This window comes from Triturus cristatus, chromosome 7 (assembly GCF_964204655.1).
Source record: "Triturus cristatus chromosome 7, aTriCri1.1, whole genome shotgun sequence".
NCBI classification, from domain to species: domain Eukaryota; kingdom Metazoa; phylum Chordata; class Amphibia; order Caudata; family Salamandridae; genus Triturus; species Triturus cristatus.
Genome location: NC_140590.1, coordinates 797208282 through 797228050, shown reverse-complemented (window position 1 = coordinate 797228050; position 19769 = coordinate 797208282). Strand labels below are relative to the sequence as shown.

General features: G+C 45.9%; 1 protein-coding gene across 4 annotated transcripts in view; it reads left to right on the top strand.

The window, feature by feature from the left end:
* Nucleotides 1-19769, top strand: part of GRIA1 (glutamate ionotropic receptor AMPA type subunit 1) — a 569614-nt gene that overhangs the window by 523763 nt on the left and 26082 nt on the right. For all 4 annotated transcript variants that reach the window (XM_085617656.1, XM_085617654.1, XM_085617655.1 and 1 more), the window contains exon 13: nt 6006-6253. In XM_085617656.1, coding sequence (XP_085473782.1) covers nt 6006-6253 — 248 coding nt within the window. The remainder of the gene's footprint in view (nt 1-6005; nt 6254-19769) is intronic.

The following is a 19769-nucleotide window of genomic DNA, read 5'->3' as shown; positions in this document are numbered from 1 at the left end:
TGTCATGGATCTTGCCCTCCTTGCCCTACATGGAAGCCCTTGCTCTACAGTGCCAAGGGGCCCAATACACAAAGGTATTTTCTACTGTAAATGCATGTTTAAGGATGGAATTGGCTCAATTTACAACTGATAGGCATTCACTAACGGGTGCGTACCTGGTGTAAATCCATTTACTTCTATGGAATGTTTCAACACGACTGCATACAATGACGCAAGGGTAACTGACCTACAAGACATGGGGAGATAGCAGATCAAACGTGGTTTACCTGTGAGCACCCTGAATGTACACATCAGTTTGTGAGATTTCTCAAATTCTCTTCGACCCTTAACCATCCTTGAAAGGGTCAGAGTGTTGCTCCTGGTAAATCCCTTTCCACTGTGTGACGGCGAATGAAACACTCCCAATTTCGTGGGTTTGTAAGAGAAGGAGTTTCTCTTCAGGGTTCTCGCTGTGGTGAGAGAAAAAAATGTGGAATTGAACATCGGGTGCCTTTCCTCAATGCAAAATTGTTCTATGTCGACAACACGGAGTTGGGAAAAATAGCATTATCTAAGAAAGTTGCATGACTGTCCCAGTAGTATGACTGGGAACCTGAGACTGATCCAGCTTTACAGCTGCCACACTATGTGGGTTATTGAATTGGGAAAATTCTCAAATCTGGCCCCATGCACTGGCCTTTACAACGAAGGCTGATTCACACAAGCGTTTATACCGAAGGCTTTATCACGCAGGCGTCTTTCCAGCGCAGAATTTTACAACAAATATGCCTTTATCGCCCATGCCTTTACTATGAATTTCTCAATAAAGGCATGAATGGTAAAGGCATATTCGTTTTAAAAGCAAATTCATGGGCACGTTTCCCCGAGCGTCGTGTTTGAGATTCACTGTAAATAATGAGGGCGATTGTATTTTTTAAAACCGTAATATACAAAGTACAATGTGGCGACTGGCCCAGGTGAATATTTATACTGGTAAAAAGACTATTTTTTATAGTTTATACCAATTTCACTGTCTAAGTTAGGAAGTATATGTACTCGGGGATAGATCGCCATGACGAGATGATGTGAACTCACCCATAAATTCTAAACTTCACAAAAAAAAGTCACATTTATTGCATCTGCTTGGTAAAATCAACTGAAAGTTCCGAAAGCTAAGCTCGGTGAAAGGAGACCACGGAATGCTAAATTTGGGCTAACAGTGGGGTGCAGCACAGACCACAAACCAGCTTGTTAGTGTGAAAAAGGCCGCTTTATTGAAGACAGGTGCACCTTACAAACCAATTCCTTGGCCTGTGCCGTACAAAACTAAACCTCACTAAATATTTTCATCCTACCTCCCCTAAAGTTTTCCCCTTTGCAACCATTTATAGATCCCCCAAAACTTGCAACTTCTTAACCTTTACTAATCTAGTTATCTATGTAACCTTCCTATGCTACTTCCCCTTCCTGCGTGCTCCCAGAGTGACCTTTCCCAACCAATAAACTGTAACTATAAACAGACCTACCATCTATTACCCAGGGAAAGCTCCACTCTCCCAATGCCTTCCCTGTCACAAAACAAACGCATGTCCCGATTGATCTTCCTCCTCGCCTTATCTATCGCAGCAGGCCCCTCCGCACCCCTACATTGCCTCCTGGGAATATTAATGCCAGATGAATGCGCGGCCGTCCCGGCAGCACGGCTTTGCCCCCCCACCTCATTGAAGCGGCGCTTATGGGTCCGCGGCAGCGAGCAGGCTAAAACTGCCTCCGCGACCCCGCTCACAGCCCGCCTGGGGGGGTCTTACCTCAAGTGCGGGCCGCGGCAAGTCTGTGCGGCCCGCTTCCGCTAAGAGGCGAAGCGCCTCCGAGACACGTGGGTCCTACGCCGCAGGGAACATCACTTACAGCGGGTGCCTCAAACTTACCTCACGCCAAGAACACGCTGCTGACAATAGCTCTGACAGCGGGCCACACGCGATGCCACACGCTACACAAACCGCCACAAAACCCCACGAAAGCGACCACAAAATCGCTCCCCTGCCCACTCAGCCGGCTGTCATGTCACTACCACCGAAATGGTGACCAGTGACATAAGATGGCCGGCTATATACCACAGCTCAAACACCTAGCCCAAGTGCAGCCCAAGAAGCCCAATTGGGCTCTAGCTCAACCCCCAGCCCAAAATCCCCCGGGAGGGGCAGGCCTCCCGCTGGTCGGCCGCCCCCACCCCCCAAAGCCCTAATTTGTGTGCAGCAAAGGAATGAACTGCCGGCAAGCTGAGAAATAACAGAACAAAGTTTGGTTGCAGACAGGAGCCAATTAAAGTGACAGTACTGCAAAGAACATACAGTAAAGTCAAACGCGACGCTCAGTGAAAGGAGTCCACGAATTTGGAAAACTTTTAGCATGCATATGACTTTACCAAGCGAGCCTTAACAATTACATTTTCATTGTAAAGGCATGCATGCCAGAGGCATGTGTGTGGAAAATGTTTAAGACATGTGTACTAAAGACACATGCACTGTAATGATAGCGTTATACCGGCATACGTTTTAATGACATGCGTTATTCCGTCATACAAACCTTTTACTGATGCACAGTTACAATTTGATTGTGACTCATGCAGGGTGGCTGTAGTTTCTGCATATATGCCATTGAAAACCAGGCTCCACTTTTAGATTCTGCATGTGGATAGTAGCATCTAAGCTGGTTGATTCCAGTACTACACATTTGCTTATTCTGTTATCCCGGGTACATTTGTGTCTATTATATGTGTATCTTTTGATTCGCAAAGCCTCCAGCATGACAAAGTCACCCGTGTTTCCCTCAAATGCCATGCTTCTTTTATAGGTTGGTTAAATACTGGTTTATAAAAACTATTCCTCTCATAATAAACCGTTTTCTGCTTCCTCTTGTAGTACGTGCACAATGAAACACTCAGTCCCCTTCACTTCTTACACCCCTCAGCACCCGCCGAGCCCAAGAATATCCAGAATCGGTTATGTTGTCGAAGGCGTAGACTTTTATTCACATCAATCATATAAATCTACACAACCACTACGGGAGTAAAGTATTATTTTGATATATATCAATATTCGCAGCAACAGACTTTTGCGACATCTACATGTCAAAGGCAGTAAGGAAATTAGGCATAACATTGTAATTGATTTCAGCTTAGCCATACACATGTACTTAAATTTGTTGGCCGACTCGGCTGATCTACTCAACTGTGCACATTGTGCCGGCAGACCCCAACGCGCTACAGCAAACATTGCATTACTTGAAATACAGGGCACCGCATAGCACACCGGCCCACCGAGGTACCGGCCGACAGGCAGCCTCCCAAATAGTCCACACAGTCCATACGTTGCGGGATAGGACAGTAGAGACAGGACCAACGGCAGGTCAGTCCCCTCCCTGCACCTACCCTCAGGAGAAGAGTCCAGGACCACCAGCAGGTCAGTCCCCTCCCCACCTATCCAATGCACAGTTCCATCGTACCCCCTCATGGGGTCCATCCCGTCGCTGAACCTCCATTGCAGCGCATGCCCCCTTTGGTGTTAACTGTCAGCGCTCCGCCGCGCTCCGCCTTGCTCTTCTGCCGGGTGGGAGGGTGGCTTCTGATGTTCTTGTGGCTTCCCTGGGTCCAAGGAGACAAATAAGAGGAGACCCCAGGGATGCTGCCTTATATAACCAAATAAGGGTAAGTTTCAGTTTTAAAACGTGCACCATACGTCACAGGGAAAAACAACCATCCAAACGAGCCCCTCCAACTAAAGCTCGGTTTCATAGTGCGACTAAGGGCGCCCCTCCTCTAGGTGTGGGGGGCTCCTAGTCAGTATCGTAAGTATAGAATTATAGATGGGTAGCAGTGAATTAGGGGGATGCTTTTCACTAAGGGGTTCTTTGACATCAAATAGACCACATGAGAAAACCTCTTGTTTTCTATGGTGTCACTCAGAACCCCGAGGTGAAAAACATCCCCCTAATACTGTTACCCATCTATTATTTTTTTGTTCTGTATGGCCTCCAAAATCCTCTGGCCCTGCTCCAACTACTACGCAGTGGCAGCGGAGTAATGGGGGAGTCATACATAGCATGGCTTCTGTTATGTATCCCTGTCCCAAAAGTTTTTTTTAAACGTACCTGTCTTGACAAGCAGAGTTGCATCGACAGGCTCCCAGGGATTCTTCGCAGCCAGGCCATGAAGGCCTTTATAACATGACAACAGTGGAAAACTAGTTTTGTTATCAGCTGTTGCTGTGTGATACCAGTGGGTTATTAAATTCTGTTACTGTAAAAAGCGATAGAGGCTCTGTGTGAGAGCCAGGCATAACAATATAATCGCTCCCCTGAAATTATGATCTGCCTTCGCATAATTTCTGGTTTCTTTAATGCATGTTCTGGGTTGACTTTGAGCATTCGTCAATGAGGCTATCTCCTTATTTCTTAATCGAACCTCAGAGCATTCAGCTGACTCGTGCTATTCACGCCCTCTTTTGACAAATCTAACAAATTGATTATCAGGCATTGGCAAACACTGATGGTGTTGTAAATGTAATGGTAGCAAGAATATATTTGGTTCAAAGAAGACATTTTGTAGATAAGCATTATGACAATAAAAAAAAGATGAGAAACAATTATGATTAATTCCCAATATTTTGCACCATTTTAGCATTTAAAATAAAATCCCATTCTGAGAAGATGCAGGGTCGACATATGGTGTGTCTGCAACATTTTCGCTTTCAAGATGTAGGCAGTCACTGCAAGCTAATGTGAGAGTAGGCAGTTTATCAACATAGAGGGGAGCAGTTCATTGTGAGTCCTTTTTCTATTTCTACGCAAAAAGTAGAGAAGGCGTCTACCAAGATATAGCCAAGGCCACTGAAATTATGCGTTTGTGCTGCAGCTGCGGTTTTCTCATAGTTATAGAATTGCCACATTTGCCACCTAATCCTTCATCTGGTGCATAATCTACAGATTTTAACTCCAAAAATTTGTTTCTAGCTCAAACGGTTCAAAATTGCTAAAAACACAGTGAATAAAAACACTGTGACGTGATGCCGTGCAGTAGAAGGCCCTTTACAAAAGTTGTCCTTTCACCTTTCTGTAGCTTATTGTTATATTTAGGTGTTAAACTAGTACTACTGAGGTGCAACTAATGCCCAGACTGTTAGCAAGTTTAAAAATTACAAAATAATGAAGTAATACTATCACAAAAGGTGTTGCTTAATGCCAAATAATTTGCCTTTCCCTGCTGCATACATTACTCAACCTTGCTGCATAATTTGGCCTTCTCCTGCCGCATAATTCTAGTGGACCTGGATATAGCAGAGGAGAAAAAGGACTTACCTTCGTTGTTGATGGGGCAGCATAAAACGCAAGCCTACCTGCTTCTTTTTATATTAATTACACCACAGACCTCCAATTTCCAGTTTTACTTTTGCTTTTTCACTTCGTTTTCTCCCCTTAGACTGCCCAATGACTTTTTTAAAATTATTTATCCATGCTGCTTCTATGGCTTCTCCCTTGTGTCAGTTCGTTGCATTCAGAGTACTTGTATCATGAAATATTTCCCATTGTTATTCCATCCACCCACCAACAAACATACCTCTTATATTGTTTAAATTCAAAATAAATCTTCTTATTTTCGCGGTGCATGTTACATACAAACAATCCAATACCTAGACCACCTGAGGTCAGAAACAAGAATTAAACAGAAAGATCTGCCATTTAACACTTGTAGCTACTTCTTAGGGCCTTAATTTATTTGCTATATGTCGTGACAAGTTTTGATACATTTTATACCCATAAGAGGTGATTTTCATAGAAATGTGTCAAGTCAACGTCTTGAACCTAAGACTCCTTCAGGTCAATATTTCATAGACCATGAACTTTTATGTGGCTAAAAACATCTGCCTTAACAACGCAGCTGGATTTCCACTGCGTTCTTACCCTAAACTCTCTTTCATCCTTACACATTTCTGACATCTTCACACTGTTTTCTTGTTTGTTTCTTGCAGAGATCGAAAATTGCAGTGTTTGAGAAGATGTGGACCTACATGAGGTCTGCTGAGCCCTCGGTCTTTGTGAAGACCACCGAAGAGGGGATGAACCGGGTGAGGAAGTCCAAGGGCAAGTATGCCTACTTGCTGGAGTCGACCATGAACGAGTACATCGAGCAGAGGAAACCCTGCGATACTATGAAGGTGGGAGGTAACTTGGATTCCAAGGGCTACGGCATTGCAACCCCAAAGGGTTCACCTCTAAGGTAGGTATTCTGAAATCAGCGCCAAGAGCTCCTGGCTATGTGCGTTTCCATCCGCAGTCCTCAACAAAAAATTCTGCTTCCAGATCTTCCCTGTCCATCTCAAAGAAGACCCTGTTCCCAACCTCCAGGAGGGAGAGATTGCAATCTACAGTTCCACCTGAACTTGGTACATTCCGTAAAGCAGCCGTGCATTTCAGTGAAATGTAGTGGGTTAGAAATATGAAAAAAGTAATCAAATCATCACTCATCCACAAATCACCTTGAATTTGGCATGATTTGCAATATTAAATATTTGAAATTCTCAGATTTTTATTAACTTCGCTAAAAAGTCAAGTATTTCAACTGCAATGAAGGAGATGCCAATATAGGGCACCTTCTCCCAAGTGTCCTCAGTATCTCTTCCACTTGTAGGATCCTATTTTTGATCGGAGGCGCGCTCATGAACAGCTTTGCATTGATTTTTAAAGAATAGAATATCACATGAAAAGAGCTCTTCTCTAAATAGAAAAGGGGCATTTTGTTTTGGAGTTTTACTGACCCGAATGTACTAGAGCACTTTACCTGAGCACCAGTTACATGACACAGGTTACATTCTTTTTTTTGGGCAAGGAGAGATTAATTAATTTGCCCAGAATCACAGGATGTTGAGCCAACGCCAAGACTCGAACATGGTTCACCAGCTCCAAACTCGGCAGCTCTGTCCGTTACGCCACATCGCTCTAGGGCGCTGATTTGAAGGGGTGTTGTGTTGTCAAATAAATTATGGTTTTAAAGCACCTGCCGCAGCATTCCTTTCCTCTAGCAGTTTTCAGACAACAATAAAAATGTCAAGATAACAGCGGTGATTAATGGACCTGCTGGAGACAGATGGAGTTGTGTCTAGTGGAAGTGTTGACTTATCATAAAGTAGGCAGAGGTCTACTAGGCCCTCTGCCTACTTTAGGTCGATCACAGAGGTGTGCATATTATAAATAGCTGAGTGGTTAACTGCTTTTGAGGGAGAGATCCTTTTGTTACTTGCAATTTATAAACTAAATCCTAATATAGAACAGTGAGCTATTAACTGTCATCAAAGAGCTGCAGGGTATAGGTTAGAGTGTTATGATTTTTTCCCCAGTCTTTCATTAATCTAATGTTCACAAAGGGTTCATTTGAGTAGAAATCAATTCTTATTAGTCAAGACAACCCCCAACCATGGTGGTGTGTCTTAAATTGTGAGTTTGGGCTTCTCCAGACCTACCAGTATGGATGACATGTGAGTCCTATACCTTGCAGTCCTCTTTCTGGTGTAACATTTCCTATACACTAATTTACACACGTGCGATTCATTGTCTATGTGTAACTTGTGAGTGATGTAAAGCGCTCTAATACCCTAGACTGGTATGAGCAGTGCAATAAAACAAAAGAAAAGCTTGTGAGAAAGTGGGTATGAAGACTTGAGGGTCACTGTTAAAGGGTGGCAGTGAGGGAATGCATGGAGAAGGAGGTCATTGGACGACGCCAACAAAAATGGTCGCACTGGGCGCCACCAGCGCTAAAGCTGGCCCTGCCACATTGTCCTTTGGCGCTTTAAATATGGGTGCTATGTTTACTTGTTTATACTGTAGCAGACCCTAATAGCTTTTCCTAAAACGGCTGGTGTGCCTCAGGTAAATGAGCTCAGAGCCTCAATCTCACAATAATACAATCAGGGGTGCTGTCAGGCTTCGACATTCCCGGTACCTGGGGGATCCAGTGAGCTACATAGCAAGTGGCACGGAACAGAGACTACTGACAACTTCATGCAAGAATCTCTCTAATTAAAGGAAAACAGTTGAATGGACTAAATGACCATTTTAAGCTGTCTCCAAAGTGAGGCCTCTTTTAATGAAAAAACCGTTTCTCTGTTTTCCAGATGGCTCCCTTTCTAATTTTGACGTGCAAATTAAAATAGATATTTTCTTATTTCTCTAAACAGAGCAGTTTGTTCAATGACTCCTGTTTGCCCTAAAAAGGAGTAGTTAATGCTGCTACGTCCCCTGGGTCCGAGGAAATCTGGCTTGGGAAAAACCCTTTCTACGGTCCTCAGTTACAAGAAATGGATGCATCTATGCATCAGTTTATGTGCCCCTGCACCAAATGTCCTTGTGACAACATAGATGCACTCTATTTACAATACAGGGCTCCATGGCACAAGGATTTAACAGATGCATTCGAAATTCTGACGTATATGTTGGCGTAAAAGTGACACGTTGCTGGAGTTGCTTGTAAAAGTGACACAACTCCAGCAATGCGTCTGAACACATAGGTGAGTCTCATGTAAAAAGCCCTGCGGCAATCCTTACGCTTGGTCTGAGCAGGTGTAAAGATTTTGACACAGTCAAGTTGTAGAGTGACGGACTGAAAAGTTGTAAATTTCACTGTGCCACTTTTACATAATTTTTTTGCTTGGGAACGTCTACTCTGCATACATTATACCTGGCGCAGGTATAATATGAGGCAGGGCTCTACAAACTGAATCAGTGAAACCAATGCTTCAGTTTGTAGATATGGAGCAGTGTGACGCAATGATTGCGCTGCCGCTGCATCAAAAAAGAGAACAAAGCAGCAGTGCAAGGGGCTGGTAAATAAGCCCCTACATCTAGATCTTCATCAGATTTCTCTTGCAAACTTAAAGTGGGGTTTCTGTTGAACTGTTGACTTTGCTGGTGTTCCTTTGACCATGAACTGGCTGTAAGATTGAGAGTAAACACTGATGAGGTGTTGTGGCTTCAAATATCACCAACCCAACCTCAAGCATATTCATCTGAGCTGCACGGCTGCTTTACAAGGGCTCAGACTCACAATTCCTATTTACCTCCAAGAAAGTGTCACTGTCCCCAAAATGAGTCTTTGTGTTGCTGCACGGTAGGTGTGGGTATTTCGTCCAGACCTGGTGTCTTCTTTGCTTTCCTGTAATATATATTTTTTTATTATGAAGCCAGAACTAAAATCATCAGACTGCAAAAAAACACAGGATTGAACAACATGAGATAACTTCACATCTCTTGACTGATTCGCTCCTGACTCCTGGTGGGCTACTCACACTACCCGTGACAACTTGAGGACCCTGGTAGAGATACACTACTCACCTCTGTCATGAGAAACATGAAGTCTTTGAGAGGCAGGAACCTCTCGCACCTGGCAATGGACATCTTGAGATGCCTGAACTCTATGGTCCACTGACCCCTAAACAACTACTCACACCTAACGGGACATTGTGAGGTTTCAGAGTGAGCTACTCACACCGGTCATGGGGGCACTCGAGATGCCTGAGTGATCAATATGCTTGCAACGGACACAGGACATCTTGAGATGTCTGGACAGCATGATCTGCCCACATCTATCACCGGATAACACATACAAGAGATATTACCCCACTTTTTAAATATTCTGAGTAGCACTGACTGAAATGTTCCTCTGCACAAGAGGTATTGAACGAAGATGTCACCGTCCCTAACATTTGCTGCCCAGGTATCCATTTTATAACTGCCCAACATTTTGAGGTTTGGAGATCCACTTGGCACTGTGGTGCAAGTTCAAATGGAGTGCTCAGCCACTTTCACACCTATAGGATTGTACATTAGTCCAATAGAAACTTCACAGAATGTGATATCTTATAAGGACCTCTGTTTTCATCTGGTACCCTGATGTCCAACAGTTTCACACTGTGACTTGTAGATCGAATTTTCTTACAGTAAAAAATGAGCACCTTGTCCTCATTCCCATTCTGAAGTCAAGGGTCCACACAAATCCTCACAGGGATTGTGGTTTAGGCAAGTCTGGAAACCATACACTCGGGCTCCAGATCCCCACTCTAGATGAAGCCTCAAGAAGTGAAACCAGTGATCCATATGAGGACTCCAGAACGGGACACGTATCTGTAATACCGAGTCCAAAAAAGGACACAGTGCAGTAGATGAACCCCAACCACCCGACTCACTGGACTGGACCCAATACTTTCGTCTTTCCTCCAGAGCATGACACAATTTACAAAGCAAGGCCTACAGAACTGATAGCAATAGTCTAGAGAAGGCCTCCGGATTTTAAACCTGGACCCTAAAGTCCTCATGAAGATTCGTAAACTTAAAGCTTACTCCAGATGAGGCATCCGGAAATGGATGGATTTCACAAGATAAGCCTCCAGAACTGAACACAGTGCTCTGGATGAAGCCTTCAGAATTGGGAACACATTGTAGATTAATTATTCAGAGCTGGGTTCTGCAACCCTGCTGATTTCTCCAGATGCAGCTCCAATGTTCCAGGTGAGGCCTCCACAGCTGGGCTCAGTACCCTAGAGACAGACTGTAGAACTAGACACCATTTTCCAGGTGAAGCTTCCAGAACTGGACATAGTATTCCAGGTTTGACCTTCAAAATTGGAGACAATATTCCATGAGAGGGGTCGCTAGTGGGATGCACAATAGCATCAAACTCTCCTATCAGTGGGCTATACCTCTAGCTGTGCACCTCAAATAATATGTTGCTTCTCGATTATATTGTTACTCTATTTCCCAACTTAATAACTCAAAGTTCTATCTGGTATATTTCGGACCTCTCCCGCAAACCTACACTGTTCACAAGGTTTCATCCTGACTGCACTCTACTCCTTGCTCACACAACCCTTGCCACTCCTCCACCACTTTAAAGAATGGTTCTTCACGGGTCAAGCTCTAATGGCCAAGTGCTGACTGGAATAAAACTCCACCTGGCACCTTTGTAGGACTTCCCGGCATCAAAGGAGTACTGGGTTGATGCATACTGTAATCTCCAAATTCTTTACAGTGCATGGAGCAACTGTCTGTGTGTCTTTATCCCATTCAGTCAGACTCAGAAAATTCTGACAGATTGGCCACTTCACTGCAGAAGAACGTGATTTTAAAAGGGTACTTCTGAGTGAGTGAATCCCTCCTCTTCTGTTCAAATGCCAGGTTTAGATTCAGAACATCCAAATCTCACACACATACCACGTCTCGGGCCCAGGGCGCTGTGATGAAGCCGCTATGTGTGTCAGTCGGTGAGCAGTACCTCCAGAAAGGAGAGGTCCACACATTGATCTGACATTAAGGGTCTGAAGTGTGTTTCAGCTATGAAAAGTCTCGGTTAGATCCCAATAACTGACCTATCCATAAATCACAAAGTTCCTGTCTTTCCTCTCTACACACTCATAGTTTTCCCTACAAACTGACCTCACCAGGGCTAATAGGCAATAAAATAGTTGTGCAGTTTTCTTCTGAGTTGAATTTAAAACTGTGTTCCTCTCAACTTTGAATGTAAGTTGGTCATCTTTTGCTTGTAAAAATATAAAAAGTGTCCATTTCACTATTTTGAAAGGAAAAACCCATATGTAGATAACTTTGCGACCTACAGGTAGTAGGTGCAGAATTGACTAGAATTGCAAGAATTTCATTAGACAAAAACTTCATAGCTTTGAACACTTGCACACCCCAATGGACTGACGTGCTCCTTGCCCCCCCCCCCCCCATTATAAGGCTGGGCTCTCATCCGTGGTCCCTTTCTACAGAAACTGGTGTCACAATGTATGCGCCCAATGCTAGCTCGATTCCCCCTGATCTCACCGCCCCAGCCCCTTACTCGAGCCTGGAATGTACCAACTTTTGAAAGTAGTGGACCTGTGAGAAAACTGCAAGGTACAGTACCACTAAAGAGCATGATGGGAAATAAATGTGTGGGGTGGAGGAGCGGGGAATTCGAAGGAGGGTGTTTTGTGGCTAACGTATCTGTGTGTCTATTCCCAAAAAGAAGCACAAACAGGCTTTAATGGAAAAAAACAAATGAAATGGCAAATCATTATCAGCTTAGTAAAGGAAGTATCCCCTCCTCTGTGAGGGAAGGAAGAACGAGGGACGCACTTAGGAAACAAAAGAGGAACGTTTGGTGGAAGAGAAAGAAGTGGAAGAGGGTGTAAGGAAGAAAGGAAGAAGCAGAGCTAAGAAGCAGGATAAGGAGGAAGACATGTAAGAAAGAGGTGAAAAAAGAAATAGGCTAAAAGTGAGGAGGCCAAGGAAGTGAGGGAGTACTTTTCCGCTGACTTTAAGTACCCTCGTCTTGGTGAAAACAAGTGAGAATTTCAAATGATAAATACAATTTACATAGTAATAATATTAAGGCCAATGTATAGGACGAGCAAATATATGTTCTTCAACGTAATATCAGGAGGGAATGGCAGCTTTCACCTAGACAAATACGTTTGAATCTCACATGCCATGATTAAATCTGCAGACTCTGAGAATTGATCACAAATGGAGGGGTTGAGGCCTTTGTGAGGGGCTCGTTCTCAAGCTTGGCTGTGCTGGAACCAAAGTCTGTGGCCCACTTGTTCAGTGTGCAGTGTGCAGTTGAGGTGTGAGGGGAAGAGACAGCAAATACACCAGGCTTTCCCAAACCTATTTTTTCCATTGAAGTGTTTTTATGTTTCTTTCTGGTAGACGGCGTCTTCGTGTACAGCTGCTTCCTTGTGTCGCTGTCACAGACATGTCGATAAATGTGATTTCGTGGTGCTCGGGTGCCGTGCTCGTTGTGTTGACTAAACCTCATGGGTTGCCCGGGAGGAAGTGGCTGGCGCACCATAGGCTAGCTGGTTCGGAGCACCACCCGTCCCATCCCCCCATCACGTTGCCAAGGGACACAGGGCTGCATTTCAGCATCATCCGGGTGAAAATGCGCTGGGGGCGTCGACCTCTGCCTGTGTGGCAGCTTCCTCACCTCTAAGGGAACGTGTCCTGAGGAAGTACCACTCACTGGTAATTGACCGCTGCTCTTGAGATGAGTGCTGGAGGATACTGGTTGCCATGGTGAAGGAGCAAACTTAATGCCCCTCCTCAGCCTTGCTCGCAGCTGACATTTGGAAGCATGTGAAGAAAGGCAGGAGGAAGACGAATAGGAACCGAAGGAGGGGGATCTCACACAACAATCTTCCCCATCTGACTCACCCACCGATAGTCTCCTCAATGGAGAGTAAATAACAGCTCACGAATAGAGGAAAGAATTGGAAAGGATGGATCTCGAAGGGATTCCAGGTTATCATGTCTTTGTGCACAACTCCCCACTCTAGTCTGTCAGGATGTGCCTGAAGACTCGTGCCTTTATCAACTAGCCGTGAGCACCATGAGATCAACGAGAAGGTGAAATGCGGAGCCCTGTCTCCCCTTTAAGGCCATTTTCTCCATTTGTAGTTCTCAGTCCACTCCCCACCGGAATATGTATTTCAATCATGTTTTACCTAATTGTCTGATTTTCTAGTTCTGTGATCTAGCCATTGCATCTCATTTTTGTTGTTTATTTTTTTTATTATCTTATTTTGGTTTTTGTAAAGCACTTCTAAGACTTAGGGAACATATTCCTGAGAGTCAAGGGTAAATAAAGTATCTTATGCATCTGAGCAGCCAGACTTCTGGGAACAGAAGGGATGCCTTGACAAATAAATGCATTATCCAAATGCCAGAGAGTTTAGGTGCTCTTTAGACATTTTTAGAACTTGACAAAGTAATTTTTCAGTCTCAGATGTAGTGGTAGGAAATTACACAGTTCAGCACTGAACATGAATAGTTTGCCTACCAAATACTGTCATTCCGGCCACAAATTATTATGGCTTTAGGAATTTTTTTTGTAGGATATTAAATGGAGTACATTAAAAACTATGATCTAAGGCTCCAGGTTATAATGAGAGGGTTCATTCTGAAATTCACAGAGCTGCTGCAGGTGTCTCTTCATCAGTTTTAGCCCATACACAGGAACCCCTACATAAACACAGGACAGACACACACACACATGCAGACTCATATACATACATGTACGCATGCAACCTTTCCACAATACATGAAAACTCCCACAACTAAACAGACATGCTCACAAAAAACACACTCGTGCAAACTCATGCAGTACACCCCCATATAAACCCCAGAGACATGTACAAATTCACGCAGACATACAAGCACACGCCCCATGAGGGCTCGTTCTGGAAGTCAAAGGGCTGCCTCAAAAACATCTCAGACATCTCATTATTGGAGTCAAAGTTCACACAAGCAAATCCCATACAAACCCCTGACACGAATACACACACACGCACACACTCACAAAAAGATGCACAGACAATAAAACCACACAAAAAACAAAACATCCTCTCAAACATTCACCCCCACAAATGAGAAATTCCCACAAAAATAGATTTGCTCACAATCACAAGCTCGCTCACACATTTCTCGGGGGACTTGTTACAATAGTCCCGGATCAGGCACACAATCACAAGTAAGCTGAATTTAATTAGGTGCTTAGGGCCTGCTCTTACGCCGTACGAGGTGAGCGGAAAACTCATAAAAAATGTATAAATGAAAAGTAATGTGAGGGTCTATAAGTATGTAGCAAGCAGAGGGAGGTTTTGATCCAGGGGTTCCAATGCTCCAGCTCCCCGGGGATCTCATCAGCCGCAGCTCTATTGTTCACGTCTCTCAGATAAATTAAACCCTCCCTCTCGAAAGCATCCTTGGCCTTCTTAAATATGACACTACCTGGGAGTGCTGACCTCCTCAGAATCATTGCTGTTGTCCCCACACTGCAGCAGAATAGCAGGTTCATGGCGTCCTCCAGGCTACTCACATCTCCATGTCACACTGCAGAACAATCGCAGGCCCATGCCACACTGCAGGAGAAAGTCATGCCCATACCACACTGCAGGAGAATCTTAGGGCCATGCCACACTGCAGGAGAATTACAGCTCCATGCCACACTGCAGGAGAATCTCAGGCCCATGCCCCACTGCAGGAGAATCTTAGCGCCATGCCACACTGCAGGAGAATTACAGCTCCATGCCACACTGCAGGAGAATCTTAGCGCCATGCCACACTGCAGGAGAATTACAGCTCCATGCCACACTGCAGTAGAATCTTAGGGCCATGCCACACTGCAGGAGAATTACAGCTCCATGCCACACTGCAGGAGAATCTCAGGCCCATGCCACACTGCAGGAGAATCTTAGGGCCATGCCACACTGCAGGAGAATCTTAGCGCCATGCCACACTGCAGGAGAATCTTAGCGCCATGCTACACCACAAGAGAATGTCAGGCCCATGCCACACTGCAGGAGAAAGTCATGCCCATGCCACACTGCAGGAGAATCTTAGGCCCATGTCACACTGCAGGAGAATCTTAGGGCCATGCCACACTGCAGGAGAATCTTAGCTCCATGCTACACCACAAGAGAATGTCAGGCCCATGCCACACTGCAGGAGAAAGTCATGCCCATGCCACACTGCAGGAGAATCTTAGGCCCATGCCACACTGCAGGAGAATCTTAGGGCCATGCCACACTGCAGGAGAATCTTAGGGCCATGCCACACTGCAGGAGAATTACAGCTCCATGCCACACTGCAGGAGAATCTCAGGCCCATGCCACACTGCAGGAGAATCTTAGGGCCATTCCACACTGCAGGAGAATCTTAGCGCCATGCCACACTGCAGGAGAATCTTAGCGCCATGCCACACTGCAGGAGAATTACAGCTCCATGCCACACTGCAGGAGAATCTTAGCGCCATGCCACACTGCAGGAGAATTACAGCTCCATGCCACACTGCAGGAGAATCTTAGGGCCATGCCACACTGCAGGAGAATTACAGCTCCATGCCACACTGCAGGAGAATCTCAGGCCCATGCCACACTGCAGGAGAATCTTAGGGCCATGCCACACTGCAGGAGAATCTTAGCGCCATGCCACACTGCAGGAGAATCTTAGTGCCATGCCACACTGCAGGAGAATTACAGCTCCATGCCACACTGCAGGAGAATCTTAGCGCCATGCCACACTGCAGGAGAATTACAGCTCCATGCCACACTGCAGGAGAATCTTAGCGCCATGCCACACTGCAGGAGAATTACAGCTCCATGCCACACTGCAGGAGAATCTTAGCGCCATGCCACACTGCAGGAGTATTATAGCTCCATGCCACACTGCAGGAGAATCTTAGCGCCATGCCACACTGCAGGAGAATTACAGCTCCATGCCACACTGCAGGAGAATCTCAGGCCCATGCCACACTGCAGGAGAATCTCAGGCCCATGCCACACTGCAGGAGAATCTCAGGCCCATGCCACACTGCAGGAGAATCTTAGCGCCATGCCACACTGCAGGAGAATCTTAGCTCCATGCCACACCGCAAGAGAATGTCAGGCCCATGTCACACTGCAGAACAATCGCAGGCCCATGCCACACTGCAGGAGAATCTTAGCGCCATGCCACACCGCAAGAGAATGTCAGGCCCATGCCACACTGCAGGAGAATTACAGCTACATGCCACACTGCAGGAGAATCTCATGCACATGCCACACTGCAGGAGAATTATAGCTCCATGAAACACTGCAGGAGAATCTTAGGGCCATGCCACACTGCAGGAGAATCTTAGCTCCATGCCACACCGCAAGAGAATGTCAGGCCCATGCCACACTGCAGTACAATCGCAGGCCCATGCCACACTGCAGGAGAATCTTAGGGCCATGCCACACTGCAGGAGAATCTTAGGGCCATGCCACACTGCAGGAGAATCTTAGCTCCATGCGACACCGCAAGAGAATGTCAGGCCCATGCCACACTGCAGGAGAATCTTAGGCCCATGCCACACTGCAGGAGAATCTTAGGGCCATGCCACACTGCAGGAGAATCTTAGGGCCATGCCACACTGCAGGAGAATCATAGCTCCATGCCACACTGCAGGAGAATCTTAGGCTCATGCCACACTGCAAGAGATTCTCAGGGCATGCCACACTGCAGGAGAATCATAGGCTCATGCCACACTGCAAGAGATTCTCAGGGCATGCCACACTGCAGGAGAATCATAGGCTCATGCCACCCACACCGCAGAAGAGGAGAATTGCAAGCCCATTCCCCACATGCAGGAGAAAAGAATGGTAGGCCCATGTCACACTGCAGGAGAATGTTAGCTCCATGCCACACCGCAAGAGAATGTCAGGCCCATGCCACACTGCAGGAGATTACAGCTACATGCCACACTGCAGGAGAATCTCATGCACATGCCACACTGCAGGAGAATTATAGCTCCATGAAACACTGCAGGAGAATCTTAGGGCCATGCCACACTGCAGGAGAATCTTAGCTCCATGCCACACTGAAGGAGAATCTTAGCTCCATGCCACACCGCAAGAGAATGTTAGGCCCATGCCACACTGCAGTACAATCGCAGGCCCATGCCACACTGCAGGAGAATCTTAGGGCCATGCCACACTGCAGGAGAATCTTAGCTCCATGCCACACCGCAAGAGAATGTCAGGCCCATGCCACACTGCAGGAGAATCTTAGGCCCATGCCACACTGCAGGAGAATCTTAGTGCCATGCCACACGGCAGGAGAATCTTAGGGCCATGCCACACTGCAGGAGAATCATAGCTCCATGCCACACTGCAGGAGAATCTCGGGGCATGGCACACGGCAGGAGAATCATAGGCTCATGCCACCCACACCGCAGAAGAGGAGAATTGCAAGCCCATTCCCCACATGCAGGAGAAAAGAATGGTAGGCCCATGCCACACTGCAGGAGACTTACAGCTCCACGACTCTAATGTGGGGATCATCTTGACATGTCAATGAAGCTTATTAAGGTTTCAAATGTACCTGGGATAGTAAGGTCATTAGGGAAACATAACTAAGGGTCTTATTTAGAGTTTGGCAGTTGTAGGACACTTCCCAAAAGGGCTGGGTGTCCTGTTGCTCTCTTCAGGGTGTTCAGGACTGGAATAAACTCTATAAAGGGTGGGCGGGACGTCTGCCATTTTTGGCGGATGTCCCACATCAGCCTCGCTCTCTATAAGGCTGTACGTCCACAGCCAGAGGTTTACAACCAGGCACCGCTGTAGATTCCTACTCTTTGAAGATAATACAATGTTCCTAGGTTACATGTGGACACCAGCAGCAGCTTTGTATCTTCAGGTGCGCTCCTAGAACTTTTGTGAATCTGCAATTGTGATTTCTGGAGGCAGTCCTACGTAGAGTGCACAAATGAGCAAGAGAAATGTCACAGGAAGTGTGCAATTCAATTGTTTCACGTTGTTTTCCCCACAGGGATAATCATTTTCCCCGCGGAGAAACCCCTTCACCTCAACCTGCACCAGTTTTGTGAGCGTTCCCTTCCACCTTCCTTCCTGCTCTGCCAAGGGATGTACTCCTGTTTTGGCAGGAGTAACTATCTGACCATTTGAAGAGTAGGAATGGGTGAGAGAAGCTTTACTTTTTACTGAACCCTAGAACGCCCGCTCCCCAAGCCTCGAGCTGGATATACCCATGCCCCATATCATACCCTCAGTAGATAATATTGCACCTGAGCAGATAGCTTTACCTCTGCCTTTATGAATTTTTCACACTCGTAATCAAGCATTTGTGCTTTGTGATTTGGGCCTAGGTGTCCTCATGGATGGTGCAGCCCTCCCGGCCTCACAGTATTGAAGGGTTGGAATTGCTAGAATTTATTTTGCAGTTTCAAACCATGACCTAATCACCTCTTCTTAGAAAATGGCTCCAGCACCATTGCACTGGAACTCTGCACCGTGACCTGAGAGCACTGTCCCCTCTCCAAGAATGCAAGGACGCGGCAAAGACCCGTCTCTCGGCCCAACAGACCTCCTGCCCTAGCCACAGAATCTTTATCAAAACCAACAGCAGAACCCTTTGACCTCACTCCAAGAAAGCCCAATGTTATTTATGCATACAATGTATGTGGCATAACTTACTCTACGACCTCATTGTGCTCACGATTATGTAAACTAGTTGCCCAGAGGGTCTTACGCAATATTTTTGACAAAGACTGAGCAACGTTGCTTGTAAACACTCAATGTAGTCCCCAAAATGTCCATGAACAAATGGGAAAAATAGATATAGGAGGGGTAAAGAGGTACACGGTAAGAAGGCAGAACAGGATAGGACATATAGAGAAGGCAATGAAGGTGAGGCAGCAAAAGATGTTGAGGATGGAGAAAAGTAGGGATGTCCAGGAAAGGAGGCAGGGGGGCAAAAGTGGTATACACAAGGAAGGTGGCAGATACAGACGCTAGGTACAATGAGGCCAAACAGAGAGAATTTACAGAATGGCAGCATGCAGGAGGTTCAGAGAGAAGGAGAAATACAGGGAAGTAGCAGACTCCAGGAGGCGGCAGGAAGAGAAGACTGTTTCACAGGAGGGTGGTGTTTCCGTGTCAGTGACTGAAGGTTTCAAGGCTAACTATACATTAAACAGTAAGGTAAAGAACACAAAGCAGCTTCCCCTCATTGCTTACTTTCTAACACTTCTCTGCAGCCTTTGCTCTTCACTGGGAGAAAGAGCTACGATTAGTGTTGCGATAGCATTTGGTGAGACCCTGAAGGGCAGGACAGTGTATCTCTCTGACCTTCATTAGGAAGCTGTCAGTAAGGACCAAATGTGTCCTAGCTGGATTGGCCTATTGAGGGCACACTGTTATCGGAGTCAGTTTCTGCTTCCT